The sequence below is a fragment of the Rhinoraja longicauda genome, chromosome 3, assembly GCF_053455715.1.
Source record: "Rhinoraja longicauda isolate Sanriku21f chromosome 3, sRhiLon1.1, whole genome shotgun sequence".
NCBI classification, from domain to species: domain Eukaryota; kingdom Metazoa; phylum Chordata; class Chondrichthyes; order Rajiformes; family Arhynchobatidae; genus Rhinoraja; species Rhinoraja longicauda.
The window spans coordinates 55,427,338-55,442,272 of NC_135955.1; the positions used below are offsets into that span (position 1 = coordinate 55,427,338).

The window sequence follows — 14,935 nt, forward strand, 5'->3', positions numbered from 1 at the left end:
TTAATTCATCTCCTCCCATTTGTCTTTTCCATTGGTAATCCATAACTTTCTGAATTATAATCTCACCAAAACTCTTGATCAGCATATTTCATTGGCTAGTGAGAATTTAAGTAGATTGCTTTACATTAGTAATCAATGATACTTTTGTTTATGGCACGTGGTTGAAGGTTTTTCCACAATTTGCTCATGTAGTCATCGGTAGAACTGTCATTTGTAATATGGCCTTGCTAAACTTTGCCATCTGCATAAGCACAATCTCACTTAGATGGATGATTTCCCACCAGTGCTAATGTGGTTTACATTAATGAAACCTGGAAACAAAATGCAGTAAAAGAGATGCTTTAGAAAATGTGTCATATGTCACAAATTGTTTGTTTAACTTTAAAATAGAACTGCAGTTTCAAAGATAGAGTAAGTGTAGGATGGGTGGAGAAGAGCAACCAAGTTTGACCTTTACATCCTTTATCTTACGAATTCTTATTGAATGGTGAACTGATGGTCTCGCCAATTTTTCTATGAACTATTCTGGTCGTTTTGGTAGTTTCCAGTGAGAGTTTACATTAATCCTGTGTATTTTTAAAATTTAGTGTGACATAAAGAAGCCGTGAAAATAATTCTTGAACAAAATGAAGATCAGAACATGAAACAAATACTGTTTAGGAAGCTGCTTGAAATAAGTTGATTGAGTAGCTTTATTTGTTAATATTGCACTTTCTTAGTTGACTCCAATGAGATTTAATCAGAATTACTTGGAGCTATATATCAAGGACCATATTTGTGGCCGGCAGTTTAGAAAATAATGGGTATGAACAATTTATGATTCATTCAAAATTAAATGAACTATTAAGCAACTCTAACTTTAATTAATTCTGGAAATTTCACCAAGTTCCATAAATTGAAACTGGATGTTGTAATTAGCTGTTTTAAATGCTGATTATAATTGCTTAATGATTTCTTAAGTCAGACACTTATTTATCACACTTATAAGTAGCAGACTCTGTAGAATGCAATTGTTTATGCATATCTTTTTCGATTCTGCCGTTAATACAGATGTTTTAATAAACATTTAAGGAAGTTTATTTTTTAAAAACAAGTTCTGAAAGGTAAGGAAGAGATGCCCAATTTCTGTACTGCTTTACATTGAATTAGTGTGGTTAAAGTCTGTCCCTTTGTGTTAGTGGGTTTTTGAGGAAAAAATACTTTTATTTAATTACTTTTTAATCTTTTACCTTAATAGCATATTTAACAAGTAACAAGATATGTAATTACACTTATTCTGAAAGGTGAAGTTAATGTAAACTGGAACTGGATTTTGTTTTGATATTTCTGGTGGACTGAAATATTATGTGAGAATGTTATGATTGGGCATCTTCTGAATCGCCTCTACATCTATCTACTCTAAATTAAATTTTCTGTCATCTAAAATAAAAATGCAATTTAATTGCTTAGGCTGAATCTACTTGGCTAAAGAGGTTGCATTCTTTAATGTTCTATGTCTAACCTTTCTCATTGAGAACTGAATGTTTATTTCAAAATAAAAGGATTATTGCTTCATTTGATATTTTTGACTTGTTTTAATTTTAAAAATAGGTAAGACAGCACTCTGGCATTACAAAAGCCCAAAATATTATTTTATTTTCCCCTCAGAAGCACATTTTCTGTTTTAAATACAAAATCATTTGTCACGTAAGGAAAGAAGGGGGGGGATTTTGTGCTTATAAAGATTGCCTTTGGGATGGAGTTTGTTATTATTGTCCATAACTGCAGGTTCTTTGCCACATGTGTTATAACACAGCATAAATCTACTTTTTGAACAAAATAATTTCAGTGGGATTGTCATTTTCCTCCCCCATTTAATTTTAGTTTAATTTAGAGATACAGCGCGGAAACAGCCCCTTTGGCCCTCCGAGTCTGCACCGACCCTCGCGCATTAACACTATCCTACACGCACTAGGGACAATTTACACATACACCAAGCCAATTAACCTACATACCTGTACGTCTTGAGTGTGGGAGGAAACCGAAGATCGGAGAAAACCCACGCGGTCACGGGAGAACGTACAAACTCCGTACAGACAGCACCCGTGGTCAGGATCGAACCTGGGTCTCTGCCGCTGTAAGGCTGCAACTCTACTGCTGCGCCACCGCGGCTGCCCACAGATTTTGCAATTAGGCCCTACTGAGTCTTGGTTACATTTTCTTTTGCTAGGTGCCATGTTAGGATTTGTCTACCTTTAAACCTGGTAAGGCATTTAATATGTCATTATTTATGATGATAATTCCATTATTCTCCAGCTATAAATAAATAACTTAGATGAAGGATGGCTCATTATGACTTCCTACTTTGCTCATCCATCTCAATCTCACAGTCAATTGCCACTTTCCACTGCAAGCATAGGAAGTGCAACACCTGCCCCAACACTACCATGCAGGAACCTAAACTGCCCTTCCAGATGAGACACAAATTCATAAGCACCATCTCCAACCTTGTCCATTGTATTTGGTACGTGATGTGACCTCCTCCACATCTTTGAACTTGAAATCTCATCCATACAAATGCAGTTATCTGATAACTAAACACACTGGTAATACAGTCCTTATAAGCAATACCAATTATCAGCCTAGATGTGTGTGCTCCAGCTTTACAAAACTCTGCCACGAACCAGTAAATGGTTGACTGATACTGTGATTGTTCTGTTGCTGATAATTTAAGTTCCTCCAATATCTGTGGTTAGGCCATTCGTAGCTGCCTTGCTATGAAATATTAACACTTTCCAACTTCCTGCTTGATCTTTCTTATCTCCCTCTCCCCCCCCCCCCCCCCCCCCGACCCGACCACAATAGGAAAAAATTGATCTTAATTTAAATTTCAAACATTGATTATACATTGATGGTGCAGGTGAATGAAACTTTTTGGTGCCAAGAATTGTTCAGACATTTAAAAAGTTATACTTTTATTCAGGTCACAGTATTAACACAGTACAGCAGCATATACAAAGAACGTGCCTCATGGCTCTGTATTTTACCCTTTTTCTCGTACTCTGGAACACTCAAGCCACAGCTGGAACAATACATCTCAATCAGTTCATTACACAGGAACCATTGGAGTTAGATTAACTTGACCACGGGAAAATATTTGTGAACAGAAAAATCAAATTCTGGAGGAACCTGAAATTTAAAAAAAAGCCAAAACTTATTCCAATGTGAATTGTCATTGTCACCTGTTCACACTCTAGAATTGCTTTGTATGCTTGTATTTGTTTTTTCACATTCTCTAATCTCTTCAGCCAATGCAACCCATCCATCACGTGGTGCTGCTTCAGTTACCTTGCTCACCTTTCTGCTATCCCCCACCACCAACAATTTTAAAAATCTTCAGGCTAAGTCAAAGGCAAAAGTCAGCTGGAAGAATTCAGCAGGTCAGGCAGCATCTGGAGGGAATGGACATTTCTGGTCCAGGCCCTTCTTTAGTTTAGAGATACAGCGCAGAAACAGGCCCTTCGGGCCCAACGTCTTCGCGCCGACCAGCGATCCCCGCACTATCCTACACCCACCAGGGACAATTTTTACATTTGTCAAGCCAATTAACCTACAAACCTGTACGTCTTTGGAGTGTGGGAGGAAACCGAAGATCTCAGAGAAAACCCACACAGATCACGGGGAGAACGTCAAACTCCGTAGACAGCACCCGTAGTCAGGCTCGAACCCGGGTCTCCGGCGCTGCATTCGCTGTAAGGCAGCAACTCTACCACTGCGCTGCCGTGACCGCCCTTCAGACCTGAAGAAGGGTTCCAACCCAAAACTTTGCCAGTCCATTCCCTCCAGAAATGCTGCCTGACTTGCTGAATTCCTCCAGCACTTTGTTTTACTCAAGATTCCAGCATCTGCAGTTCCTTGGGTCTCCACTAGATCACAGGCACTGATTAGCAATGAGGAACTGATTGATTATCTCAAACTACTATAGTCTATTGTGTGAGCCAGCCAGTTTGATGGCAGAGTTATCTATGTTGCTGTGGATTTTGAGCTGGAAAAGGTGACCAGATAAAGACAGCTGGCGTCATACTGAAAGGACAAGAGTGAATACTGTTTGACAATTACATAACTTGAGATTGGGAGCACGAACTCAATGGCTGAAACTTGAACCTGTTTTAGATCTTCAGTCCTAGATTTACTCCATTGATTTAGCCAGAACAATTTTGTTTACAAATATGGATTTTGGAATTTAAAAAACTGTCTGCTGTTCCCATGCAACAGTTTGTGTGGAGTTTTGATGTCTATTGCAATGGAGACAAGCTTGAGGGATTAGAATACATTTGACCATTATGATTGCCACAAGGTAAGAAGAAAGTGTTTGTGTTATCTTCTGATTCACAAAATGCTGGAGTAGCTAAGCAGGTCAGGCAGCATCTCAGGAAAGAAGGAATGGGTGACGTTTCGGGTCGAGACCCTTCTTCAGACTGATGTCAGCGAGGCGGGACAAAGGAAGGATATAGGTGGAGACAGGAAGACAGTGGGAGATCTGGGAAGGGGGAGGGGAAGAGAGGGACAGAGGAACTATCTAAAGTTGGAGAAGTCAATGTTCATACCACTGGGCTACAAGCTGCCCAGGCGAAATATGAGGTGCTGTTCCTCCAATTTCCGGTGGGACTCACTGTGGCACTGGAGGAGGCCCATGACAGAAAGGTCAGACTGGAAGTGGGAGGGGGAGTTGAAGTGCTCAGCCACCGGGAGATCAGATTGGTTAATGCGGACTGAGCGCAGGTGTTGAGCGAAGCGATCGCCGAGCCTGCGTTTTGTTTCGCCGATGTAAATAAGTTGACATCTGGAGCAGCGGATGCAATAGATGAGGTTGGAGGAGGTGCAGGTGAACCTCTGTCTCACCTGGTCTCTGTTCAACAGGACTAACCATTTTCCAGAAAAGTTGTTTTGAATGTGATCCTTGACAAATTTAGAACTATCCATGTCCAATGGGTACTGTAGACAGAAACAACCTCCAGCCTGTCATTTCCACCTACAAGTGGCCTATTGTTTAGTAAATATATTAATGCAACACTTCAACAGCTTGAGTAAATTTGTTGGTCAGGACAATGTGCATGTAAATGCAGATTGGAAGTGACATAGGAGAAGAATCAGCAGTAGTCTCAAAAATATGATCGTACTTAAAAATATATAAAAATTTGATTACTGGCATAATATTTTAAAATGGCTTCTCTGGTAACGTGCTTTAATTTTTTTAATATACATTATAGATTTACCATGGGGCTGGGGTCTGCACCTGAGGGCACAGCGGCAGGAAGAACATTCTACATGCTTTCTATAGGGCACCTGGGTTAAACTCTAATAGACAATAATTAGTTCTTCAAATATGCATATTATGCAGAAACATCTGGACAGCAATGTCCTGTAAAAATCCAAGAATTTTAACTTTTTCTTTCGCACAGCTGTCCAGTATGTCAGTGCGACAACTTTGTTCATGCAAGGATTTTCTGATCAAGCACGTATGAAAAGCTCACTCATCTCTGCATGTTCATGATCACTGTCCAACAAAATTTACAGATTCTAAATGAGTCTCTAAAGGCAGGGGATTCCCACTGGGATCACCAGCAAGTTTGATTTGGCCCATTGAAATCTCTCAATTTAGTTTGATGGGATTCAAATATTCAAGTTTGTTTAATTAATCTTGGTCATCAACATTGCATACTTTTCATTTTGAAATACTTTCAAATGTTATCTGACCTAACAAAAGCACCTTCCGCCTCCTCACTCTCCCAGCACTTAAGGTTAAGATATATGGAAAACATTCTGAATCCAGAAAATGAGCAAATGACAAAATTGTTGATCAGTTTATTAATAGCTGTTAATGCAGAGCTGCTGTTTTCATTCCTAACAATACAATTTTCACCATTAGGAATTCATTATCTTTGATTTTTGGACGATGTGATGGTATCCAGGAGGCAGCAGTGCTGCTGTGGCATTCCCAACCACAAGAATAACTATATGCTTCGCATATAGTGCTTAAAGAGTACTTTATATGTTTGGAAATGTTTCTAAGAAAGATATGACCAAGTGAATCACATGCAAGAATCTGGCATAGAACACACTTCTAAGGCAGGACTATCGGTGGCCAAAGTCATCCCCATAGCAGGAGGCTGACAGCAATGGAACTGCCATTAGGTGCCACTCATGCAAGTACATTAAAGAAGACAAGACAAACATGATTTTGTTAGGGAAAGCAGTTCCATCTGCTCGAGTTTTGTGACAGGCAGCAAAGAAACACCACTCGCCTCAGTTAACCTCAGACTTTTGAGGCCTTTCGGTAAAAAGTAATAGATCATAGGAATCATGGCATGGTACTTTAAAGGTTGATTCTGTAATACACTGCTGGAATGAAGTGGGGATTTGCTGATTCTTTTGCCTTTGTGCCTCCCCAGAATCCAAAACTCTGACACCATAATTAGACAAGGAAACAGCGTAAATATCAAGACAAAACAGATCATGTCATGGTCACCTAATATGCATGGAACTGTTCAGAAATGGATGAGCTCTTCCTGCACATACAGAAATTGGAATGGATACAGATGGCTGAAGATTGTATGACATCATTCTATTGAGAATTTATAAAGTCTTTCAATTTTCAGACTTAACTTTTAAGTCTTTATGACTTAAAGTTTAAGTCAAACAACCTTAACAAACGGATCAATTCAAAACTAGTAAGCAACAAACAGCAAGATCTGTTATGTGATCAGGAATTCCACAATTTATACTTCACCAACCTTATGAGGGCCAAGGTCAATAGTAGCATCTCACCTTTCGTACTACTTACACAGAAAATGCTGGAAGCACTCAGCAGGTTGGGCAGCATCTGTGGAAAGAGAGAAAAAGTTAAGGTTTCAGGTCAATGACTGTTCGACCTGAAACCTTACCCTGGTTTCTCTTTTCACAGATGCTGTTCGAATTGATGAGTATTTCCAGACTTTTCTGTTTTTACTTAATTTTATTTTCCAGTTTTTTTACCTCAATTCAGCACAGAACACAAATCAATCCCTGGGACCAGCTGCAGTAATAATGCTACTTGAATTTAAAGGTAATTTTTGAAATTAATAAATGTTTCTTCCATTTTTAGTGGGTTTGACTAATTCTCCATGTATTTATCATACTATTGTTCGTATTTACCTGAGATTCTTTCTTGTGCCCTCCTGCAAGCAACTTCATCACCACAATGTTAGGTTTTGCAACCTTTAGAATTTTTTTTACCTGACAAGTAGAAGTTTGTAATCACATAAATAATCAAACATGGATGGAAGAATTAGCAGGCACAACCAATCAAAATGAAATATAAAACATGTTGAGCATTTGTAGCCCATTTATCAAAAAACAAGACAAACTATTGAGACATGAAGATAGATACAAAATTCTGGAATAACTCAGTGGGAGAGGCAACATCTCTGGATAGAAGGAATGGGTGACATTTTGGGTTGAGGCCCTTCAGACTGGGAGTCGGGAGAGGGAGACGGATAAGGAAGGGTAAGGTGTGAAAATGAGACATCATAGGAAATGCTCAGTTGAACAAAGGGGACTGAAGGCATGAGAGAGGAGCTGGCCAAGGTCGAATGGAAAAGGATCCTGGCAGGAATGATGGTGGAACAGCAATGGCAGGAATTTCTGGGCATTATCCAGAAGATGCAGGATCATTTCATTCCAAAGAGGAAGAAAGATTCTAAGGGGAGTAAGAAGCAACCGTGGCTGACAAGGGAAGTTAGAGATGGAATAAAACTAAAAGAAAAGATGTATAAGATAGCAAAAAGTAGCGGGAAGCCAGAGGATTGGGCAACTTTCAAAGGACAGGAAGATAGCAAAAAGGGCAATACCGGCTGAAAAGATGAGGTACGAAGCGAAGCTGGCCAAGAATATAAAGGACAGTAAAAGCTTCTTTAGGTATGTTAAGAGAAAAAGATTAGTAAAGACAAATGTGGGTCCCTTGAAGGCAGTAATGGGTGAAATTAATGGGTAACAAGGAAATGGCGGAAGAGTTGAACAGGTACTTCGGATCTGTCTTTACTAAGGAAGACACAAACAATCTCCCAGATGTACTAGTGGACATAGGATCAAGGGAGCAGAGGAACTGAAAGAAATTTGCATTAGGCGAGAAATGGTATTGGGTAGACTGATGGGACTGAAGGCTGATAAATCCCCCGGGCCTGATGGTCTGCATCCCAAGGTACTCAAGGAGGTGGCTCAAGACATCATGGACGCATTGGTGGTCATTTTCCAATGTTCAATAGATTCAGGATCAGTTCCTGTGGATTGGAGGGTAGCTAATGTTATCCTACTTTGACGTGACTAATTTTCTGGATTTTTTTGAGGATGTGACAAGTAAAATTTAAATCATTTTATTCTTCTCTATACAAATCAGAATTCCCTGCTGATACTACCAAAATGAATCAGTTCCTGGCCAATCTTGAGAATCCTACCATTGATTCTGACCGTGCAAAAGAATTGGACGCCCCACATTTCCTTGAAGAACCACGTTTTGCAATTAGAGCAATGCAATCTAACAAAGCCCCAGGTCCTGATGGATTTCTAATAGAGTTTCTAAAGAAATTTATTGATAAATTGGCATCTTTACTTTTGTTGATATTCAATGAATCTTTGGAAAATGGTTTGTTCCCTCCGACACTGACTGAAGCTTCGATAGTTCTTCTTTTAAAGAAAGATAATGACCCCACTTCCTGTGGTTCTTATAGACCTCTGTCTTTACTGAATGCTGATGTAAAAGTTCTGGCCAAAATTATTGTTCTTCGTTTAGAGAGGGTTTTGCCTAGTATTATTTCTGAACAGAATGGCTTTATTAAGGGACGCCATTTATTTTTTAACACTCGTACTCTTTTAAATATTATTCACTCAACACATTCTGATAACTTACCCGAGATTGTAATCTCATTAGATGCTGAGAAGGCATTCGATAGGGTTGAGTAGGGATATCTATTTGCGGTATGGAAGAAATTTGGTTTTGGAGATAAATTTATCAGTTGGGTAAGATTACTGTTATGCATTGCCACAAGCTAGTGTTCAAACAAATGATATTCGTTCTGAATACTTTGCACTAGAATGTGGGACACGTCAGGACTGTCCTTTATCTCCATCTCTCTTCGCTTTGGCTATTGAACCACTGGCCATTTCTTTAAGGTCCTCCACTTCCTTTAAAGGTGTTATTCGTAACGGTGTCGAATATCGTTTATCTCTGTATGTAGATGATTTGTTGCTGTATGTAACTGATCCTGCTTCCTGTCTTCTGGGTATTCTATCCTGGATATTTTTAGTTCTTTTTCAGGATATAAACTAAATCTTCAAAAGAGTGAATGTTACCCCATTAACGCAGCAGGTTTGCAACTTCATGAAGCTGATTTGTCCTTTAAAATCACTCGTTCTGGATTCAGGTATCTTGGCATCAATGTGACGCGTACATTCTCAGGTCTTTTGTCGCTCATGACTAAAATGAAATCTGATTTTCAGAGATGGAATAATCTGGCTCTCTTTAATTGGGAATATTAATGTTGTTAAAATGAATGTTTGCCTAAATTTCTTTATTTGTTTCAATCGATTCCCTTATTCTTACCAAAACATTTTTTTGACCCCCTTAGACAAAATGATTAGCTCTTTTATTTGGGGTGCGAAGCCCCCGAGGGTCCGTAAATCATTACTTCAAAGATGTAAGTTCGTGGTGGTCTCGCTTTACCGAACTTTCAATTCTACTACTGGGCTACACACATTCATAAAATACGTTGTTGGGTTGATTTACCTTGGTGCGAACTGGAAGCCTGTTCTTACCCTCCTTCATCCTCTATATCTGCTCTTATATATTCCTCTCTTCCAACTAAGATTTAATTGTTTATCAAAAATCATGTTGTGCTCAATACTTAAGATTTGGTATCAATTCGGGAAACATTTCAAATTTGTAGCTGCATCTCCTTTAAGTCCATTATGTAACAATCACCTGTTTCCTCCCCCACATTTGGATTCCGCTTTTTCGGTATGGCATAAAAAGTATACGATGTTTTCTTGTATTGTTGTCAGATGGTATTTTTAACAGCTTTACCAATTTATCATCATTGTATGGATTACCAGCAAATCACTTTTTAGTTACTTCCAAGTTAGACACTTTGTTTCTAAATGTTTTTCTAATTTTCCCTCTTCACCTCCACGACAAACATGGGATGGTTTGCTTACTTTCAAGATACAACAAAGAGGGATTGTTTCAGAAATGTATAACCGCATTCTGGATCTTTGCAATCAGTCCAACTCTAAAACAAGGGCTGATTGGGAGGAAGAGCTGGGACTTCAACTTACTGAGGAGTGGTGGGATAACGTTGTAGGTGGGCTATGTACTGTCACGTCTTGCGCTCGTCTTGCACTCATTCAGTTTAAGGTTATACACAGGGTCCATTTTTCTAAATCAGGACTGTCTGGGATTTATCCAGAGGTGGAGGATAAATGTGGTAGATGTTTGGACCCACACTGTCATTCGAGCCATATGTTTTTCCTTTGTCCACGATTACATAATTTTTGGTCCGGCTACTTTAATATGTCTACCGTAATGAGAATTCATCTACAGCCCTGTCCATTGATAGCCATCTTTGGGACCCCGGAAGAGTCAGGTCGATTAAACTGTGCAAAAAGAAATTATTAATTTTACATCTTTAATAGCCAGACGTCACCTACTGCTACAGTGGAAATCTCCTAACCCTCCCTCTGTGTCACAGTGGCTCAAAGATGCAGTGTTTTTTCTTAAACTTGAGAAAATTAAATATACATTGAGGGGATGTACTGATAAATGTTTTCACAAATGGCAACCTTTTTTTATCATACTTTAGACTTGCAGGTTCTGCCGGACTAAAGGCTGGTTTGTTAAATTCTTATGTGTAGGTGCACTCTTCATTCTTAATTAGCCAAGGTGGGGTGGGTGGGGTGTGTGACTGATGGTATGGTTGGATTCTTGGGATTTTGCATTACTATTTTTTAAATTATTTCTAGGCAGGCACAGGTTACTGATTGTGGATGATCATCCATTATCATAATGAATGGCAGTGCTGGCTAGAAGGACCAAATGGCTTCCTCCTGCACCTATTTTCTATGTTTCTATGTGGATCAAAGAAAATGTAGAATTGATCATTGGTAGCTGGGAGAAGATGACAATGAAGCATACGGAGATATAATTTAATCGGGGGGCAGTCAGACTGGTCGGAGAACTAGGAAGGGGGAGAGATGGGGAGAGCTGGAAAGCAAGGGTTACTTGAAGTTAGAGAAGTTAATATTCATAACGCTGGGGCGTAAGCTGACCAAATGAAATATGAGGTGTTGTTCCCTCCACTTTGCGCTGGGCATGGAGAAGGCCCAGGACAGAAAGGTCAGTATGGGAATGGGAGTTAAAGTGTTTAGCAACCAGGAGATCAGGTAGGTTTAGGCAGACTGAGCAGAGATGTTCAACGAAACGATCGCCGAGCCCACGCTTGGTATCGCCGATATATAGGAGTCCACACCTGGAACAGCGGATACAGTAGATGAGGGTGGAGGAGGTACAAGTGAACCTCTGCCTCACCTGAAAAGACTGTTGGGGTCCTTGGACGGAGTCGAGGGAGGAAGTATGGGGACAGATGTTGCATCTCCTGCTGTTGCTGGGGAAAAATCCTGGGAAGGGGGTGGTTTGGGTGGGAAGGGACGAATTAACCAGGGAGTTTCAGAAGGAACGGTCTCTGCGGAAAACAGAAAGGGTTGGAGATGGGAAGATGTAGCTAGTAGTGGGAACCCATTTGAGGTCGCAAAAATGTCACCTCTCCCCTGACCCAGTCTGAAGAAGGGTCTCGACCCGAAACGTCGCCCATTCCTTCTCTCCCGAGATGCTGCCTGACCTGCTGAGTTACTCCAGCATTTTGTGAATAAATACCTTCGATTTGTACCAGCATCTGCATTATTTTCTTATACTATCATATACCCTCTCCCCTGACTCTCAGTCAGAAGAAGGGCCTTGACCCAAAACATCACCCATTCCTTCTATCCATAGATACTGCCTGTCCCGCTGAATTACGCCAGCATTTTGTGTCTACGGTGTAAACCAGCATCTGTAGTTCCTTCCTCCACAAACTATAAGACAATTTTGTGGACTCTACAACATATTAATTTAGCAGTTAAACATATTTTACATTCAAAGCATCAGTACTTCAATAGTAAATACATTCCAGTATCCCATACCTCATTGTCTGGATTCAAGATGTTTTCCAGTATCATCTTGGCCTGTTGGAAGTGTTTGCTGGCTGCTATGTACAAGTCAGAAGATTGAGGAGGTGGAGTGTATTTGTTTAGGTCAGACATTTCCTGTTTGACATAATTTTACAATATTACATAATGAAGACAGGTTAATGAACATACATTGAACTGGCGGAAATAGGTCCTGGACACACAAAGCCTGCAGTAAGCGTGAGATGATCAGGGTGACACATGCTAGTGCATCTGTCAATCCACTCTACTGCTGGACTCCACATGGTTTCCAGTGCAAAGCCTGACAGTGTTGGAATTTAGTTAATTTCTACGATCTTAGGCTTGGTAACCCCGGAAATTTGGAAGAGAAAGATGAAGTAAATATTTGTTTTAATTTATTTCATCTTTAAACACAATTAAAAGAAAAATATACAGTCCTTTAATATTTTTGTTAATTAATTATTTTAATGAATAAATGTTTTGCAATGAGACTAGATCAGAGGCATTCTAAAGTCTTACAGCGCTTCATTCATGTTGATTGAAGGCAAGCTTTGCATCCCCTCCCTTCTCCCACCTCCCTTCCTCACCCTGACCCAACCTCCTGTCAGCATGTTCCAGGGGCAGAGCTACAGCAGTAGGTTGCTGTAGCCTAAATTAATGTTGAGGCCTCACTACATGGCGCTGTGATCGGGAGACTAACCGTGGGCCCATGCCCCCCTACAAAGTTGTGAATAGAACCTGGGGATGAGGTGCATATGTAAGCCACTGTGCAGAAGATTACCTATGGTGAATTAAATTCAGCCATCACATGTGCACCTTTTCATCACAGGAATCGTGAATGACATAGAACAATAAAAGAACTATGAGAGATTAGAAAAAAAGAAAATCCACATAAAACAGTGGACAAAATTATTTATTTAAAAAGCAAGTTAATTGAATTGAATTGAATAAATTTTATTAGCCAAGTATGTAAACATACAAGGAGTTTGCCTTGGTGCTTTGCTCGCAAGTAAAAACACGATATATAGTAGACAATTAAAAATAAAACATTATAATTTAAATGTGAAGAATAAAATAAAATACCAGAGCAAAAGGAAGCTAGACTTTTGGCTGTTGAGTAGAGCTACTGCTCGTGGAAAAAGCTGTTTTTATGTCTGGCTGTGACGACTTTGACAGTCCGGAGTCGCCTCCCAGAGGGAAGTACTTCAAAGAGTTTGTGGCCTGGGTGAGAGGAGTCAGAGATTATCTTACCTGCTCGCTTCCTGGCCCTTGCAGTTTACAGATAATCAATGGGGGGAAGGTTGCAGCCAACAACCTTCCAGCTGATCGAAAGATGCGCTGCAGCCTCCGGATGTCATGCTTCGTGGCTGAGCCAAACCAGACTATGATGGAGAAGGTGAGGACAGACTCTATGATGGCAGTATAAAACTGGACCATCATTGCCTGTGGCAGATTGTGTTTTCTCAGCAGCAGCAGGAAGTACATCCTCTGTTGGACCTTTTTGACTGTGGAGTCGATGGTGGCCTCCCATTTAAGTTCCCTGGAGATGATGGTTCCAAGGAATTTAATGACTCCACAGATGTGACTATGGTGTGTTGATGGTGAGTGGGGGAGGGGAGGGGGAGCTCTCCTAAAGTCTACAATCAATTCCACTGTCTTAAGAGCATTGAGCTCCAGGTTGTTGCGATGGCACCAGGACGCCAAGGATGTGTCAGCTGCAAACGTGAGAAGCTTGGCAAAGGAGTCTGTGGAGGTGCAGTCGTTGGTGTAGAGATAGTAAAGGAGAGGGGGAGAGTACACAGCCTTGTGGTTCTCCTATGCTAAGGGTCAGCAGGTCCGAGATGTGCTTTCCCAGCCTCACATGCTGCTTCTTGTCTGTCAGGAAGTTGATGATCACTGACAGAGGGGTTCAGGCACAGAGCCTTAAATTGATATCTTTTAGTAGTGCTTCTTAAATAATAACGGAGCCAAACAATCTTATTTCCACAATGAAAAGGCAGATTATGTAATAAACTACTGTGAAACTCTTAACTTTTGTACTCACCTTAAACTGTAGATAGTGCACTGGTGGTGGAGTAAGAACACCATTGAAAGGAGCAAATCTATGCTCATATCGAACCTGTTCACTATCTAGCTCAAATTTTGGCTTTCTCACTTTTCCATCCATATCAAAGGCTATCATTGTCTACACAATAAAACAGGGAAAATATAAATAATTAAGATTCAAAATTGATATTGAACATAACCAATTGTCATAACTACAGAAAACAAGGGAAATAAATGACATATTAAATGCATTAATATGAGGTTCTGGGATCTGAGAGCTGAATCTTCAGCCCGTTCTTGGAGATTTCAGCAATACTGGTACGAGTTGGGGAAATTGCCAAAGTTTCAGCAATCTGTTTCTGCAGCACTGAGTAACCAAAATTCAAACCATGCTATATCTATGTTATAGCAAGACACAACCATTGCCAATACTTTACCAGCTCAAGCTAATGGTTGTCTCTAGCTATTCATATTCTGACATTTGATCCAACAGCTTCTATGGCAGAGCGATTGCTCTTGCTAATATTTTCAGGCAAGGAGGACTGTCAGAAATATTTTATTTTTATCTGTTATTCTTGTTATTTCTAAACTATATTTGTGTGACTCTTCTTGCTTTACTGACCTTTAAAGCTCAGGA

At 40.0% G+C, this 14,935-nt stretch overlaps 2 protein-coding genes across 5 annotated transcripts in view; one reads left to right on the top strand and one right to left on the bottom strand.

Annotated features, from left to right (window-relative positions):
* Window positions 1-1,537, top strand: part of LOC144592013 (Golgi membrane protein 1-like) — a 44,847-nt gene extending 43,310 nt beyond the window's left edge. Inside the window, exon 8 of the mRNA XM_078396168.1 lies at window positions 588-1,537. Within this exon, the coding sequence (XP_078252294.1) occupies window positions 588-592 (5 nt within the window). The 3' untranslated portion in view covers window positions 593-1,537. The remainder of the gene's footprint in view (window positions 1-587) is intronic.
* Window positions 1,538-2,963: 1,426 nt separating this feature from the next.
* Window positions 2,964-14,935, bottom strand: part of naa35 (N-alpha-acetyltransferase 35, NatC auxiliary subunit) — a 60,757-nt gene continuing 48,785 nt past the window's right edge. The window contains exons 20-24 of one of the 4 annotated variants that reach the window (XM_078396981.1): window positions 14,297-14,437; window positions 12,247-12,369; window positions 7,174-7,254; window positions 6,824-6,862; window positions 2,964-3,168 (exon numbers count right to left, since the gene is read on the bottom strand). In XM_078396981.1, the coding sequence (XP_078253107.1) occupies window positions 3,109-3,168; window positions 6,824-6,862; window positions 7,174-7,254; window positions 12,247-12,369; window positions 14,297-14,437 (444 nt within the window). In that variant the 3' untranslated portion in view covers window positions 2,964-3,108. Of the gene's footprint in view, window positions 3,169-6,807; window positions 6,863-7,173; window positions 7,255-12,246; window positions 12,370-14,296; window positions 14,438-14,935 lie in introns of all 4 variants that reach the window. The other 3 variants (XM_078396982.1, XM_078396984.1, XM_078396985.1) reach the window with 3 other exon arrangements.